At 42.1% G+C, this 16,312-nt stretch overlaps 1 protein-coding gene across 1 annotated transcript; it reads right to left on the minus strand.

Annotated features, from left to right (window-relative positions):
* Positions 1-520: 520 nt before the first annotated feature.
* LOC133557223 (cysteine-rich PDZ-binding protein) lies at positions 521-16,118 on the minus strand. The gene is made up of 5 exons (XM_061907526.1): positions 15,958-16,118; positions 15,694-15,759; positions 7,739-7,793; positions 7,431-7,534; positions 521-1,472 (listed from the first exon to the last, which is right to left on the minus strand). Exons 1-5 carry the CDS (start codon positions 15,971-15,973, stop codon positions 1,408-1,410), a joined length of 306 nt encoding a protein of 101 aa, XP_061763510.1. The 5' UTR covers positions 15,974-16,118; the 3' UTR covers positions 521-1,407.
* Between the last annotated feature and the right edge of the window lie 194 nt (positions 16,119-16,312).

Here is a 16,312-nt window from a genome sequence, read left to right on the forward strand (position 1 = left end):
TCTATCCGTAAAACACACACGCAAAATGAGCTAACGTTACGCTAAAAGCAAATTAGCCTTCACCTCAAGCCAGAACTGCGAGCGAGCTGACCTGCAGTTTAAGTTTCTAGAAGGTCAACGGGCTTATAGTGATGTTAGTAGTAGTTGACTAGGAGGTGTTTATTATCATTTGGGGAGAGTACGCTGCCTTATGCTCACCTGTTAAACACCTATCTGCTCGACGCTGAAGCATTTACTACATGCACTCTGAATACGCACTGCTGATTGGCTGTTACCAATATATATGTAACCAATCAGATGGTTGTGTGGGTGGGACAATGCTGCGTGCTGACACAGAGGCAGAAGAAGCAAAGTAGCTTGTTAATACTTTAGCTTAGAAACACATTAGGTACACCCTCGCACCGAACCGAAACCCCAGTACCAAAACGGTTAAATACAAATACACGTACCGTTACACCCCTAACATTGCGCCATCTTGTGGCCCTATTAGGTCTCCCCGGACGTAAGAATGACGAGGGAGTGATGGATCACCAATCTCTTTATTGCAAAAAACACAAAACAGGCTACTGTCAACTGCAACCGCGACAAAACAACATCAGTTAACGCAACCGTCTTGTCCACACGCACACCGCCAGGACTCAGCTTCCCTGCCAGTCGGAAAATCACAAATCTCTTACACTACACCTTACTGCCAGGTTGCTGCAGGGCACAGTCGAACGTTTGTTTGGAGCGCACACTACACGTTACTGCCAGGTTGCTGCACGGCACAGTCGAAAGTTTGTTTGGAGCACTTAACATAATTGTTTTGATTTTTTAATGTTATTTGCAATTGTGTCATGGCCAAATATGCAATTTCTGCAATGACGCCATTATGCCACCTTCACCCTTCCGGGGATAAAGCATGCAAATAACACAAAAGCATGCTTTCACGGCCGTGGAGCAAGTGCGATGAATTGCAAAAGACACAAATAATCGCCTGAAATCGAGTAAATAAAGCACCTGGGCCACTATTAGAGGAAATATGGTACTCTGAACATGCAAAACTGGTCTACTCTGGCACTATATGATAGAACACAACTGCCATACTTTTTAGCTGAAAGAAGTGTTAAACCTCGCATATTTTGCATTGTTTTGACTGGGTGTCATTCATCCATTTTTCAACTGTAGAGTTCTAGTTTAAAATTCACAGACATGTCCAAATCACGAAAGGAACAAAAGAAGCGGAAAAGTCCAACTAAATAAAAGCTGTGATGTGATGCGAGTTTCATTCTCGGAGATCCATTCAATACGTGAAGCAAGACCAGAAGACTACAATCCTGCTTTCGCTCTCTTAATAATAAAACAAATGAGTGAAAGTGTACCGCATGTGACAAACATACGCCCGGATGGAGCATCATCATATGACCGTCACACTGACGTCTGCTTGTAGTTTGTGGTGTCCAGGACTTTTTTTCCACACATTGCGCAGATACCTGGGGCAGAGGATTTTAAAAAAACAAAACAAAGATTAACATGTGAGTCGACAAAATAAATGTCACTACATTTTGTTCTTATCTGTTGAAGATCTTAGGATTTGGACAATGTGAGTTTTGTTGTGTATCGTTGTGTAATTGTTGTGTTGGACTGCAATGTGATTAGACTCGCGCACACACACACACACAAACACACAAACACACATCACTAGTGTGTTATGAGTGAGTGTGACCGCAGCATCAGTTGATTCTCTTCTTTGGCAAGAAAACGGAACGAAGCCAGAAAGTAGTACAAATGTGGCACAAACGTATTAGAGACGTTTGGGGAGATTTTTAACAAAGTTGTGATAATAACCCGTTAGTAACATAAACACCATAAAGCGTTGATAACAGAAAAAATATAATAGAAAAAAAATATTTTGCAGCACAAAAGGTAGCACAAACAAATGGGAAAAGTTTGGGGAGATTTTGACAAGGTTGGGGGGTTATGAATAACAACACGTTAATACCATAAAAACTATTAATTGTTACCATAAATATTTTACAAACCCCAAAACCAGTGAAGTTGGCATGTGTAAATCGTGAATAAAAACAAAATTTAAAAAAATGCTAATTCTATTCAACCTATATTCAATTAAAGGCCTACTGAAAGCCACTACTAGCGACCACGCAGTCTGATAGTTTATATATCAATGATGAAATATTAACATTGCAACACATGCCAATACGGCCTTTTTAGTTTACTAAATTGCAATTTTAAATTTCCCGGGACTTTTTTCTTGAAAACGTCGCGTAATGATGACGTGTACGCGTGACGTCACGGGCTGTTATGAATATGAGCGCTGCACACACACAGCTAAAAGTTGTCTGCTTTAACGGCATAATTACACAGTATTCTGGACATCTGTGTTGCTGAATCTTTTGCAATTTGTTCAATCAATAATGGAGAAGTCAAAGTAGAAAGACGGAGATGGGAAGCTTTAGCCTTTAGCCACACAAACACACGGTGATTCCTTGTTTAAAATTCACGGACGTGAAACTTTACTATGGATCACAGCGAACATGGATCCCAACCGAATGTCAACCAGCAGGTTTCGGTGAGCAAAATTGTGGTTAAAAAGTCGCCACACACTGGATATCAGCTGAGCTTGTGCCTCCCGTACAGCTGCCGTCGACCTCCCCGAGACACTGCGCGTCAACACCCGGCCGTGGACGTACACTTCCGACTATCAGGTACTGTTAAACTCAGTAAAACACGAGCAACACAATAGAAAGATAAGGGATTTCCCAGAATTATCTTAATAAATTGTTGTGTCACATGCGGTCTGCATCTTCCTCCGCTGCGGTTCCACCCAGAGGCCCCGCTGACAGCGCACCCGGACACACCCCCGCGCTCACCAAGCGGACCGCGCCCACTCTCCGCCGCAGCTAGCCGCAGTCCACACCTGTGACTGATGACGTGCGCTGCTTAAAAGACCAGTGGACCCAGGGATCCTGGCGGGAACTTAGTTCTCTGTTGAAGTACAGTAAGCGATCATCCTGCTTTATGCAAATCCTGTTTCCCCTGTGTTCAGTCTCTCCGTGGTTCTCAGTGTCTTCTCCCGTGTCCCCGCAGAACTCTCCGTCACCTGCAAAGTGAGCTGTGCGTCTCACTCTTCCCCGGATCTCCTTCGTCCTCGGATTGCTTCCTTCGTCCCTCGACTCCTTGCTTCCTTCCACTGACTACCCTGCCTGTCTTGTCCTTATTGGACTGCATTGCGTCTCTCAACACGCACCTCCAACACTTTGGTAAGACACTCCAGTTAATCTATACCAGGGGTGCCCACACTTTTTCTGCAGGCGAGCTACTTTTCAATTGACCAACTCGAGGGAATCTACCTCATTTATATATTTCACTTATATTAATTTATTTATGAAAGGGACATTTTTGTAAACAAGTTAAATGTGTTTAATGATAATACAAGCATGTGCAACACATATAGATGTCTTTCTTTCACGAAGACAAGAATATAAGTTGGTGTATTACCTGATTCTGATGACTCGCATTGATTGGAATCAGACAGTAATGATGATAACGCCCACATTTTCAAATGGAGGAGAAAAAAAGTTGTCCTTTCTGTACAATACCACATGAAAGTGGTTGGTTTTTGGCATCTAATTCATCCAGCTTCCATACACTTTACAAGAAAAACATTGGCGGCAAATTCCGTAGCTTGCTTGATTGACATTCACGGCACCCGAGGGTCTTGTGAGATGACGCTGGCTGCTGCCAGTTCATTATTATGAAAAAATGACAGAGAGGAAGGCGAGAAACAATTTTTATTTCAACAGACTTTCGCGCCGTCCCTTCCGTCAAAACTCTAAAGGCCGACTGCACATTTCCTATCTTCACAATAAAAGCCCTGCTTCATGCTGCCTGCGCTAACAAAATAAGAGTCTCGGAAAGCTGGCGTGCACAAGTGATGTGCACGCCAGCTTTCTGAGGGATCGCTTGTGCACGCCAGTTTTCCGAGACTCTGTATTTAGTTAGCGCAGGCAGCATGAAGCAGGGCTTTTATTGTGAAGATAGGAAATGTGCAGTCGGCCTTTAGAGTTTTGACGGAAGGTACGGCGCGAGAGTCTGTTGAAATAAAAAGTGTTTCTCGCCTTCCTCTCGGTCATATTTTCATAATAATGATCTTGCAGCAGCCAGCGTCATCTCACAAGACCCTCCGGTACCGTGAATGTCATTTAAGTGACGTCTTGGTGAAGATTGATGATCACTCATTTTTAGGTCTATTTTTTTTAAAAGCCTGGCTGGAGATCGACTGACACACCCCCCGCGGTCGACTGGTGGCTCGCGATCGACGTAATGGGCACCCCTGATCTATACACACATAGTCTTACAACACACACTCTTGGGTTTTTGACACACACATCATTCTCTAGTTTATTAGTATTGTTATTATTATTATATTTAGTATTATATTTATATATATATATATTAAAATATATATATTTTTTTTACTTTGTATAAGAATAAATCTTTGGACATAACTGCCATCTGGTGTCCGTTTGCCGTCACGTCCTTAGTAAACCATAACATAAATGTCTCTAAAAAAATATGAATCCGTCTCAATGCAACGCGATTGCAATCGCGTTTTTTTTTTTTTTTCCTAGTCCGTCGGTATCAATATGCTCAAACACGAATCTTTCATCTTCGCTCAAATTAATAAGGAAATTGTCGTTTTCTCGGTCGGAATAACTGTTTTTGTTGGAGGCTCCCATTAAAATCAATGTGAATATATGAGGAGCCATCAACATGTGACGTCATCGTCTGCGACTTCCGGTAGAGGCAGGGCTTTTCTCCAGTTGCGAACTTTATCGTGGATGTTCTCTACTAAACAATTTCAGCAAATATATGGCAATATCGCGAAATGATCAAGTATGACACATAGAATGGACCTGCTATCCCCGTTTAAATAAGAAAATCTCATTTCAGTAGGCCTTTAAATAGACGGCAAAGACAATATATGTAATGTTCAAACTGGAACATTTTATTTTTTGCAAATATTAGCTCCTTTGGTATTTAAAGCCTGCAATATGGGCAAAAAAGACTGAAAAAATTAAGGAATGCTCATCAAACACTTATTTGGAACATCCCACAGGTGAACAGGCTAATTAGGAAAAGATGGGTGCAATGATTGGGTATAAAAGCAGCTACCATGAAATGCCTGGTCATTCACAAACAAGGACAGGACGAGGGTCAACAAACGAGTGAGCAAATTGTCCAACAGTTTAAGAACAACATTTATCAACGAGCTTTTGCATTGCAAGGAATTTAGGGATTTTACCGTCTACGGTACGTATTATCATCAAAAGGTTCAGAGAATCTGGAGAAATCATTGCACGTCAGCGGTGATATTACGTACCATGGATCCCTCAGGCGGTACTGCATCAAAAAGTGACATCAGTGTGTAAAGGATATCGCCACATGGGCTCAGGAACACTTCAGAAAACACTGTCAGTGACTACAGTAAAACTCTACTCTGCAACGCAAAAGCCATTTATCAACAACACCCAGAAACGCCACCGGCTATGCTGGGCCTGAGCTCAACTAAGATGGACTGCTGCAAAGTGGAAAAGTGTTCTGTGGTCTGACGAGTCCACATTTAAAATTGTTTTTGGAAACTGTGGCCACCATGTTCTCCGGAATAAAGGGGAAAAGAACCATCCGGATTGTTCTAGGCACAAAGTTCAAAAGCCAGCATCTGTGATGGTATGGGAGTTTATTAGAACTTGTCTTTGCAGTCTATTCAATTGAGTATACTTTGAAAATTATTTTTCCAAATAATTGTATTTTGTTTTTATTTACCATTTACACAACGTGCAAACTTCACTGGTTTTGGGTTTTGTAAGAAAAAAACATTTTTGAAGCACAAACCTAGCACTAAGAAAAAAAGACAAGGTTGGAGTTTTGAATGACATCTCCAATCAGAAAATGTATTTCGGAGTGACTTAAAAGCTATAACGGCACAAACAGAAATGTTCACAGCACAAACAAAGGGCAGCGGTATTTTAAAAGCCTACTGAAATGACATTTTTGAAATTTAAACGGGGATAGCAGGTCCATTCCGTGTCATAATTGATCATTTCACGATATTGCCATATTTTTGCTGAAATTATTTAGTAGAGAACGTCGACGATAAAGTTTGCAACTTTTGGTGCTGATAAAAAAGCTTTGCCTGTACCGGAAGTAGCAGACGATATACGCGTGACGTTACGGGTTGCGGAGCTCCTCACATCTGAACAATGTTGACAATTATGGCCACATGCAGCGAGAGCGGTTCAGACCGAGGAAGAGACGATTTCCCAATTAATTTGAGCGAGGATGAAAGATTTGTAGATGAGGAAAGTGAGAGTGAAGGACTAGAAAAAAAAGAAAAAAGTAAAAAAAGACTATACAGTTGGAGCGATTCAGTTGTTAGTAGACAAATTTATTAGGATAATTCTGGAAAATCCCTTATCTGCTTATTGTGTTACTAGTGTTTTAGTGAGATTATATGGTTGTACCTGTACAACCTGAAGGTCGGCCCCGCACCTTTCTTCAGCACCAGTCGACGGGTGGTGGCGATGCCCATCTCTGCCCTTCGCAAGGGACCCTCTTCGAAACACGATCTTTCGAAATGATCGCTGCATGATACACTTTTCTTTGTGTGTGTGGTCCAATCCAAACGTGTTCGCTTGACCGCTCTGTTCCATAGTAAAGCTTCACCGTCATCTTTCGGGAATGTAAACAATGAAACACCGGCTGTGTAAAGGCGGCCGCAATACACCGCTTCCCACCTACAACTTTCTTCTTTGACGTCTCCATTATTCATTGAACACATTGCAAAAGATTCAGCAACACAGATGTCCAGAATATTGTGGAATTATGCGATGAAAATAGACGACTTATAGCTGGGAGCTGTGCTGGAACAAAATGTCCGCTACAATGCGTGACGTCATGCGCACACGTCTTCATACTGCGACGTTTCAGCAGGATACCTCGGCGCGAAATTTTAAATTGCAATTTAGTAAACTAAAAAGGCCGTATTGGCATGTGTTGCAATGTTAATATTTCATCATTGATATATAAACTAACAGACAGCGTGGTCGGTAGTAGTGGCTTTCAGTAGGCCTTTAATCATTTTCTAAATGGTAAGGGGGGCCAACTTCACACGGGAAACTGAGTATGAGAAAGAAAGCTCAGAGCAATTTTTACCCTTTTAAGGGAAATAACTAAATTGACACAGTGGTTTTACGTGTATTTTGTATTTATCCAAGTTCCCACAAGTGTGCTTAATGCATTATGACCAAAACTATTTTACCAAAGGCTAAAAAAAAAAGAAGAGAAAAAAGAACCTAGACTGAATGAAAAGCATGTGCCACACGGCCTCAATTAAAAAAAAAAAAACTGTAACTCGGGGCGACACCAACCTTTCTTGTAGGCGCAGCCTTGGCAGTAATGGGACCCCGACTGATGGACGGAGCTCTTGCAGATCCTGCATGTGGTGAAGCCCGCCTTGCCGTACGGGTCGAACCTGAAAGCGAGACGGCTTGCGGAACTGAACTCATCGGAGATGGGAAAATGCGTTTTGACGGATGACAAATTGACCTTTGCAACCGTGGCAGAGTTGCAGATAAAAGAAAGGTCTAAGTGTGTGTGTGTGTGTGTTTGTGTGTTGAAACGAGACAAATAGAATTATTACGCCTCTCCATAAGATAGGACGTGACGTGACACTCACCTGGCTTTCTTAGAAGTCAGCAACTTGTTTTCATTCCGCTTGCGACCACCACTCTCTGGAAACAACGAAGAGGATCACCATCAGAGAGTTCTCAGTAAAGTTGCATTAAATCAGCGTTGCGCAGGCAACAGAATGGACATGTGTTGTGTACGTCCTTAAAGGGACACGGACAGAAGTGGAAAATCATACAATGCTGTTATTAAGTGGGACGGCATCTAAAGAAGGCTAGCAATATTGTGTTGGGAACCTACAAACCCTGTTTCCATGAGTTGGGAAATTGTGTTAGATGTAAATATAAACAGAATACAATGATTTGCAAATCATTTTCAACCCAAATTCAGTTGAATATGCTACAAAGACAAGATATTTGATGTTCAAACTCATAAAAAATTTTTTTTTTTTTCAAATAATTAACTTAACTGTAACACATGCCAAAGTAGTTGGGAAAGGGCATGTTCACCACTGTGTTACATCACCTTTTCTTTTAACAACACTCAATAAACTTTTGGGAACTGAGGAAACTAATTGTTGAAGCTTTGAAAGTGGAATTATTTCCCAATATTGTTTTATGCAGAGCTGCAGTCGTTCAACAGTCCGAGGTCTCCGCTGTCGTATTTTACGCTTCATAATGTTTCATAATGTTTGATGAGCATTCCTCAACTTTATCAGTATTTATTGCCACCTTTCCCAACTTCTTTGTCATGTGTTGCTGGCATCAAATTCTAAAGACAGTTATTTGGAGAAAAAAAATGTTTATGAGTTTGATCAAATATCTTGTCTTTGTAGCATATTCAACTGAATATGGGTTGAAAAAGATTTGCAAATCATTGTATTCTGTTTATATTTACATCTAACACAATTTCCCAACTCATATGGAAACAGGGTTTGTAAATAACAGTGCGGAAAACTGTGCGCACACTGTAAAAAGTGAGGGTTCAAAAACAAAAAAAAGAAATATACAAAAATGAGGGGCATATTATTTGAACAAAAAAGTTATCTGCCAATAGAACAAGAACATTTGGCTTGTCAAGACTCTCCGAATCAAGTAAAATTAGCTAACTTCAATGCACCTAAAAATACCTTAAAATATGTATATTCTCACTAATAACAAGTGCACTTTTTTGGTAGAAAAAAAATGAGACCTTAACGCACAATATATTGAAAAATGTTCTTAAATTAAGTAAATGCTAGTGCCATTATCTTGACATAAAGATATGTGCTTGACATAGGGCTGGGCAATATATTGATATACTCGATATATTGCGGGTTTGTCTCTGTGCGATATAGAAAATGCCTATATTGTGATATTCGAGTATACGTTCTCACGCAGTTGCTTTTAGCTGCTGGCATTACACTACAGGCTTTTTTCCCTCTTTATCTTGTCTCTCCTTCTCACAGACAAGCGCACCTTTTTACATACGTCACATATTGTCGCACCATAGGCCCTCGCATGAGAGGTAGCAGCATGGGTAACATTAGCTGTGATGCTAGCGGAGTGGTGCGAGTGGTAATACGAGAGAAAGAAGTTGACAATCTGGTAACGAATGAAGGAAGAACAGCACGGGGACCCTCGTCTGGCGGTGGTTTGGCTTTAAGCGGGAACAAGTATGTGGCAAAAGCGTTGCAACAAAAAGTAGCACCGACTCCTAATTTGTAGCATCATTTGAAAAGCCACCCGCTAGAGAATGAAGAGTGCTTACTCCGCATGTCAACATCTCCGTTCGGTGCCACACCAACAAAATGCCGAAGTAACCGTTTCCAGAGCAACACCGTTTGAAAAATTAGTCAACAACAAAAGGAGAAAACGTCCGCAGGACCCACCACATAGCGAAGGACATACACTATTTGATTTTATATTATGTAGCTCATTTTTATTCGACAGTTTTTGACATATCTTGTGACAACATGCACAAAAATGCACTTTATTTGTTTTAAACTATTGTAGTGGCGTTCTGTACAAAAAGTGCACTTTAATTTAGTGTTGTTTTGATATGTCATCTTCGTGACATCATGCACAAAAGTGCACTAAAGTTTGTTTTACAATGTCTCTGACAATCTTGCACTTTCTGTTTTGAAATGACATGAATGTTTGTGCCACTGCTTAAAGTTTTGGTCAATCGACTTAGTTGTGATTTCCCTCTCTGCATGAAAGTTTAAAATGAGCATATATTAATGCAGTATGAAAAAGAAAGTTTTAATGTAGACACATAGAATCATCATACTGCTGTGATTATATGCATCCAGTGTTCATTCAAGGCTAAGGCAAAATATCGAGATATATATCGTGTATCGTGACCTGGCCTAAAAATATCGAGATATTTATAAAAGGCAATATCGCCCAGCCCTAGTATCACGTTACTATACTAAGACAGGTATACCGCACAACGCTAGACTGAAGCAAACGAGCCTGTCTCAGAACAGGCTAATGAGTTTTGAAACATACACGTTGTGCTAAAAAAAAAATTGGATTATTAAATTGTCAGCATAAATTGATACAAAACAATTCAGTTCACAAAATTCAAATGCAATAAGTGTAGTTATATAAATTCAATGTAAAAAAAAAAAAAAAAAGAAAGACACAAATTAACCTCCATATGGAGGGTTCACAGGTAAATGGAAAAAAAGACCCTTGTTGGTCAGTGGTCACTTTAGTCCAGTTCGCACTTACATTTCTGTCAGATGACCAACTAACGTTGTCAGTAGGGATGTTCCGATCATCCATAAGAGAGATTGGCTGATACCAAAAGCAGTCACATGTATAAAAAGGGAATTTTGCATATCATTCAATCCTTACGTGAGAAAACAACACATATGTTTTTCTTTGCTGTAAGTGTAAAGGGAAACACTACTTTTTACGAGAGATATCCAACTGACGATATTATTGGCCGATAAATGCTTTATCGGTATCAGTTTCAAAAAGTTATTTATATATTTTTTTTGTCCTGTCCAGCTTCTCAGGCAAATCATATAGTTGATGTAGATGCCCGTATCGTCTGATCAGATTGAGCCCAGTTTATAATTTCCTGTTATACAGTATGCCGGGCAGTCTTGCACTAAAGGAGGACTATGTTATTGTTTACTTCATTACTCTAGTATACACTGGACTGAAAGTCTGTGCCTTCATTGTTTTTGTAGCTGTTGTTTTGAGGGTTGTTTTAAAAAAAAAAAAAAATAATGCACTTTGTGAGAGTCAAAGTATAGTAATTCCCATAGTTGTAGTGGATAGAGCTGGGCGATATGGCCTTTTTTAATATCGCAATATTTTTAGGCCATGTCACGATACATGACCCCAAAAGGGAATAAACGGTAGAAAATGGATGGATGGTGGTTCTCGCCCGGAAAAGGGTGGAGTGCCATCTCCGGGTTGGGGAGGAGACCCTGCCCCAAGTGGAGGAGTTCAAGTACCTAGGAGTCTTGTTCACGAGTGAGGGAAGAGTGGATCGTGAGATCGACAGGCGGATCGGTGCGGCGTCTTCAGTAATGCGAACGTTGTATCGATCCGTTGTGGTGAAGAAGGAGCTGAGCCGGAAGGCAAAGCTCTCAATTTACCGATCGATCTATGTTCCCATCCTCACCTATGGTCATGAGCTTTGGATCATGACTGAAAGGACAAGATCACGGGTACAAGCGGCCAAAATGAGTTTCCTCCCCCGTGTGGTGGGTCTCTCCCTTAGAGATAGGGTGAGAAGCTCTGTCATCCGGGTGGAACTTAAAGTAAAGCCGCTGCTCCTTCACATGGAGAGGAGCCAGATGAGGTGGCTCGGGCATCTGGTCAGGATGCCACCCGAACGCCTCCCTAGGGAGGTGTTTCGGGCACGTCCAGCCGGTAGGAGCCCACGGGGAAGACCCAGGACACGTTGGGAAGACTATGTCTCCCGGCTGGCCTGGGAACGCCTCGGGATCCCCCGGGAAGAGCTAGACGAAGTGGCTGGGGAGAGGGAAGTCTGGGCTTCCCTGCTTAGGCTGCTGCCCCCGCGACCCGACCTCGGATAAGCGGAAGATGATGGATGAATGGATATATATAAACCCTTGATGCATATAATCACAGCAGTATGAAGATTTTATGTGTCTGCATTAAAACATTCTTGTTCATACTGCATTAATATATGATCATTTTAAACTTTCATGCAGAGGGAAATCACAACTAGGTCAATTGACCAAAAGTGTATTTATTAAACAGTTATTAAGCAGTAGCACAAACATTCATGTCATTTCCAAAACAGAAAGTGCAAGATTGTCAGAGACATTTTAAAACAAACTATGGGTGCACTTTTGTGCATGATGTCACTAAGATGACATATAAAAACAACACTAAATTAAAGTGCACTTTTTGTACAGAACGCCACTACAATAGCTTAAAACAAATAAAGTGCACTTTTGTGCATGATGTCACACAAGATATTTCAATAACTGTCAAATAAAAATGAGCTGCATAATAGGAAATCAAATAGTGTTCGTCCTTCAGTATGTGGTAGGTTACTGCAGACATTATCTCCTACTGTTGTTGACTATTTTTTTCATACGGTGTTGATTTGGAAATGTTTGCCTCGGCATTTTGATGGTGTGGGCGTGTGGCACCGAATGGAGATGTTGACATAATAATAATGGATTAGATTTATATCTCGCTTTTCTATTGTTAAGATACTCAAAGCGCTCACAGAGAAGTGGGAACCCATCATTCATTCACACCTGGTGGTGGTAAGCTACATCTCTAGCCACAGCTGCCCTGCGGTAGACTGACGGAAGCGTGGCTGCAAGTTTGCGCCTACGGCCCCTCCGACCACCACCAATCATTCATTCATCATTCATTCACCAGTGTGAGCGGCACCGGGGGCAAAGGGTGAAGTGTCTTCCCCTAGGACACAATGGCAGCGATTTGGATGTTAATAGGTGAGAAGCGAACCTGCAACCCTCAGGTTTCTGGCACGGCCGCTCTACCCACTACGCCATGCGGAGTAAGCACTCTTCATTCTCTAGCAGGTTACTTTTCAAATGATGCTACATATAAGCAGTAATGCTACTTTTGGTGGCAACGCTTTTGCCCCACACTTGACAAATTACGGTTGTCTGTTCGACATATTCCCACTTGAAGCCAAACCACCGCCAGATGATGGATTCCGTGCTGTTTTTCTTGGGAATTAATTCTTCATTCATTTGTTACCAGATTTGCACCTTCTTTCTCTCGTAATACCACAGCTAACGTTACCTGTGCTGCTACCTCTCTACTCCGTGAGGGCGTATACGTATGTGACGTATGTAAGAAGGTGTGCTTGCTATCTGTAAGAGGGAGACACAAGGAAGAGTGGGAAGAGCCTGTAGTGTAATGCCAGCAGCTAAAAGCAACTGTGTGAGAATGTATACTCGAATATCACTATATAGTCATTTTCTATATCGCGCAGAGACAAACCTGCAATATATCGATAAATCACCCAGACCTAGTAGTAGGTATCAGGATTATCTCATGGAGAGCATGTCCCAAATTCCAAGCTGCAGTTTTGAGGCATGTCAAAAAAAAATAATGTACTTTGTGACTTCAATAATAAATATGGCAGTGCCATGTTGGCATTTTTTTCCAAAACTTGAGTTGATTTGTTTTGGAAAACCTTGTTACATTGTTTAATGCACCAAGCGGTAGATCACAACAAAATTAGGCATAATAATGTGTTAAAGGCCTACTGAAAGCCACTACTACCGACCACGCAGTCTGATAGTTTATATATCAATGATGAAATATTAACATTGCAACACATGCCAATACGGCCTTTTCCATCCATCCATCCATCATCTTCCGCTTATCCGAGGTCGGGTCGCGGGGGCAACAGCCTAAGCAGGGAAACCCAGACTTCCCTCTCCCCAACCACTTCGTCTAGCTCTTCCCGGGGGATCCCGAGGCATTCCCAGGCCAGCCGGGAGACATAGTCTTCCCAATGTGTCCTGGGTCTTCCCCGTGGCCTCCTACCGGTTGGACGTGCCCTAAACACCTCCCTAGGGAGGCATACGGGTGGCATCCTGACCAGATGCCCGAACCACCTCATCTGGCTCCTCTCCCTGTGAAGGAGCAGCGGCTTTACTTTGAGTTCCTCCCGGATGACAGAGCTTTGCCTTCCGGCTCAGCTCCTTCTTTACCACAACGGATCGGTACAACGTCCGCATTACTGAAGACGCCGCACCGATCCGCCTGTCGATCTCACGATCCACTCTTCCCTCACTCGTGAACAAGACTCCTAGGTACTTGAACTCCTCCACTTGGGGCAGGGTCTCCTCCCCAACCCGGAGATGGCATTCCACCCTTTTCCGGGCGAGAACCATGGACTCGGACTTGGAGGTGCTGATTCTCATTCCGGTCGCTTCACACTCGGCTGCGAACCGATCCAGTGAGAGCTGAAGATCCCGGTCAGATGAAGCCATCAGGAACACATCATCTGCAAAAAGCAGAGACCTAATCCTGCGGTTACCAAACCGGAACCCCTCAACGCCTTGACTGCGCCTAGAAATTCTGTCCATAAAAGTTATGAACAGAATGGGTGACAAAGGACAGCCTTGACGGAGTCCAACCCTCACTGGAAATGTGTTCGACTTACTGCCGGCAATGCGGACCAAGTTCTGACACTGATCATACAGGGAGTGGACCACCACAATAAGACAGTCCGATACCCCATACTCTCTGAGCACTCCCCACAGGTCTTCCCGAGGGACACGGTCCAATGCCTTCTCCAAGTCCACAAAGCACATGTAGACTGGTTGGGCAAACTCCCATGCACCCTCAAGAACCCTGCCGAGAGTATAGAGCTCTTCCACAGTTCCACGACCAGGACGAAAACCACACTGTTCCTCCTGAATACGGCCTTTTTAGTTTACTAAATTGCAATTTTAAATTTCCAGCGAAGTGTCGTGTTGAAAACGTCGCAGTTGTGCGTTTGACGTCTCGGGTTGTAGCGGAAATTTTTTTCCAGCCCGATCCAAGCTGTAAGTAATCTGCTTTAATTGCATAATTACACAGTATTCTGTACATCTGTGTTGCTGAATCTTTTGCAATTTGTTCAATTAATAATGGAGTAGTCAAAGTAGAAAGATGTAGGTGGGAAGCGGTGTATTGCAGCTGCCTTAAGCAAAGCAAACACAGCCGGTGTTTCCTTGTTTAAAATTCCCGAAGGTGAAGCTTTACTATGGAACATGGATCCCGACCACATGTCAACCGGCAGGTTTCGGTGAGAATGTTGTGGTAATAAGTCGGCTCTTACCGTAGTTATGAGCGGACCTTCCGTCCTCCTGCAGCTGCAGACTATTACCTCCTCCCACCGGAGACACTGGCAGTCACCACACCCGTGGCCACACCCTTTCGACTTTCAGGTACTATATAATCTCACTAAAACACTAGTAACACAATAGGCAGATAAGGGATTTTACAGAATTATCCTAGTAAATGTGTCTAATACAATCTAAATCGCACCCACTGCCATCGCCTTTTTTTTTTTCTAGTCCTTCACTCTCACTATCCTTCATCCACAAATCTTTCATCCTCGCTCAAATTAATGGGGAAATCGTCGCTTTCTCGGTCCGAATCGCTCTAGCTACTGGTGGCTATGATTGTAAACAATGTGAGGCGCTCTACAACCAGTGACATCACGCGCACATCGTCTGCTACTTTCGGTAAAGGCAAGGCTTTTTTATTAGCGACCAAAAGTTGCGAACTTTATCGTGGATGTTCTCTACTAAATCCTTTCAGCAAAAATATGGCAATATTACGAAATGCTCAAGTCTGACACATAGAATGGACCTGCTATCCCCGTTTAAATAAGAAAATCTCATTTCGGTCGGCCTTTAATTCCACGACCGTATACATCTGTATCGGTTGATATCGGAATCGGTAATTAAGAGTTGGACAATATCGGAATGTCGGCACAAAAGCCATTATCGGACATCTCTTATTATTAACTGAATTTCAGCCAGTTTACCAATCGTGTTTCGTGCTCCATCCTTCCAGGTGTCAGGCGTTATGACTCTCCCAAGCTTCTTCTCGCCTACAATAAATAAAAAATGAGAAAAAGAGCCACTCTGAGATAAAAGTACAATATATTAGGGAGACAATTATTCGAGGAGGAATAACAAACAGGACTGAGCGATTCAAGCTAGCAGACACCATAGCTTTAGCATACGTCGTTCGCAAAAACAAAAAGAAGATTTGACGACGGATAGGATTTTATGTGTCGTAAACTTACACTTCTCACAGACCATGTTTCCTTCTTTATTCGCGGTGGCGTTCGCTCTAAATGGTGGAAATTATTACACCGGACTGTGGAGGCCTCAAGTCCACTAATTTGTAAACTTCCGGTTGTTGATTACATCTGCTCGTCGGATTGGAGCAATGTGACAAAAACTCAAGTGTTTGATTGGCTGAAAAATCTGTCACTCAGCCCTCGGCAATAAAAGCAGCTGTTTCCGGTTGAAGGCTGACGTTTGAAATAATCGCCCAAACATATTGTTGGTTCAGTTATTTTTACTGTTACAAATAATAAATACGTGTATTTAGTAGTTTTTTTTCTTTTTATTAAATCAACATAAAAATATACAAGA

The sequence above is a fragment of the Nerophis ophidion genome, linkage group LG08, assembly GCF_033978795.1.
Source record: "Nerophis ophidion isolate RoL-2023_Sa linkage group LG08, RoL_Noph_v1.0, whole genome shotgun sequence".
Taxonomy (NCBI): Eukaryota; Metazoa; Chordata; class Actinopteri; order Syngnathiformes; family Syngnathidae; genus Nerophis; species Nerophis ophidion.

Bases quoted from the DNA above. Each gene is read 5' to 3' on its own strand.
- LOC133557223 (XM_061907526.1), bottom strand. The intron at 7,794-15,693 runs GTAAACTGGCTG...CGTTGTTTCCAG, and splicing joins TGGAGCACGAAACACGATTG to AGAGTGGTGGTCGCAAGCGG. The intron at 7,535-7,738 runs GTGAGTGTCACG...TCTCGCTTTCAG, and splicing joins CTGACTTCTAAGAAAGCCAG to GTTCGACCCGTACGGCAAGG.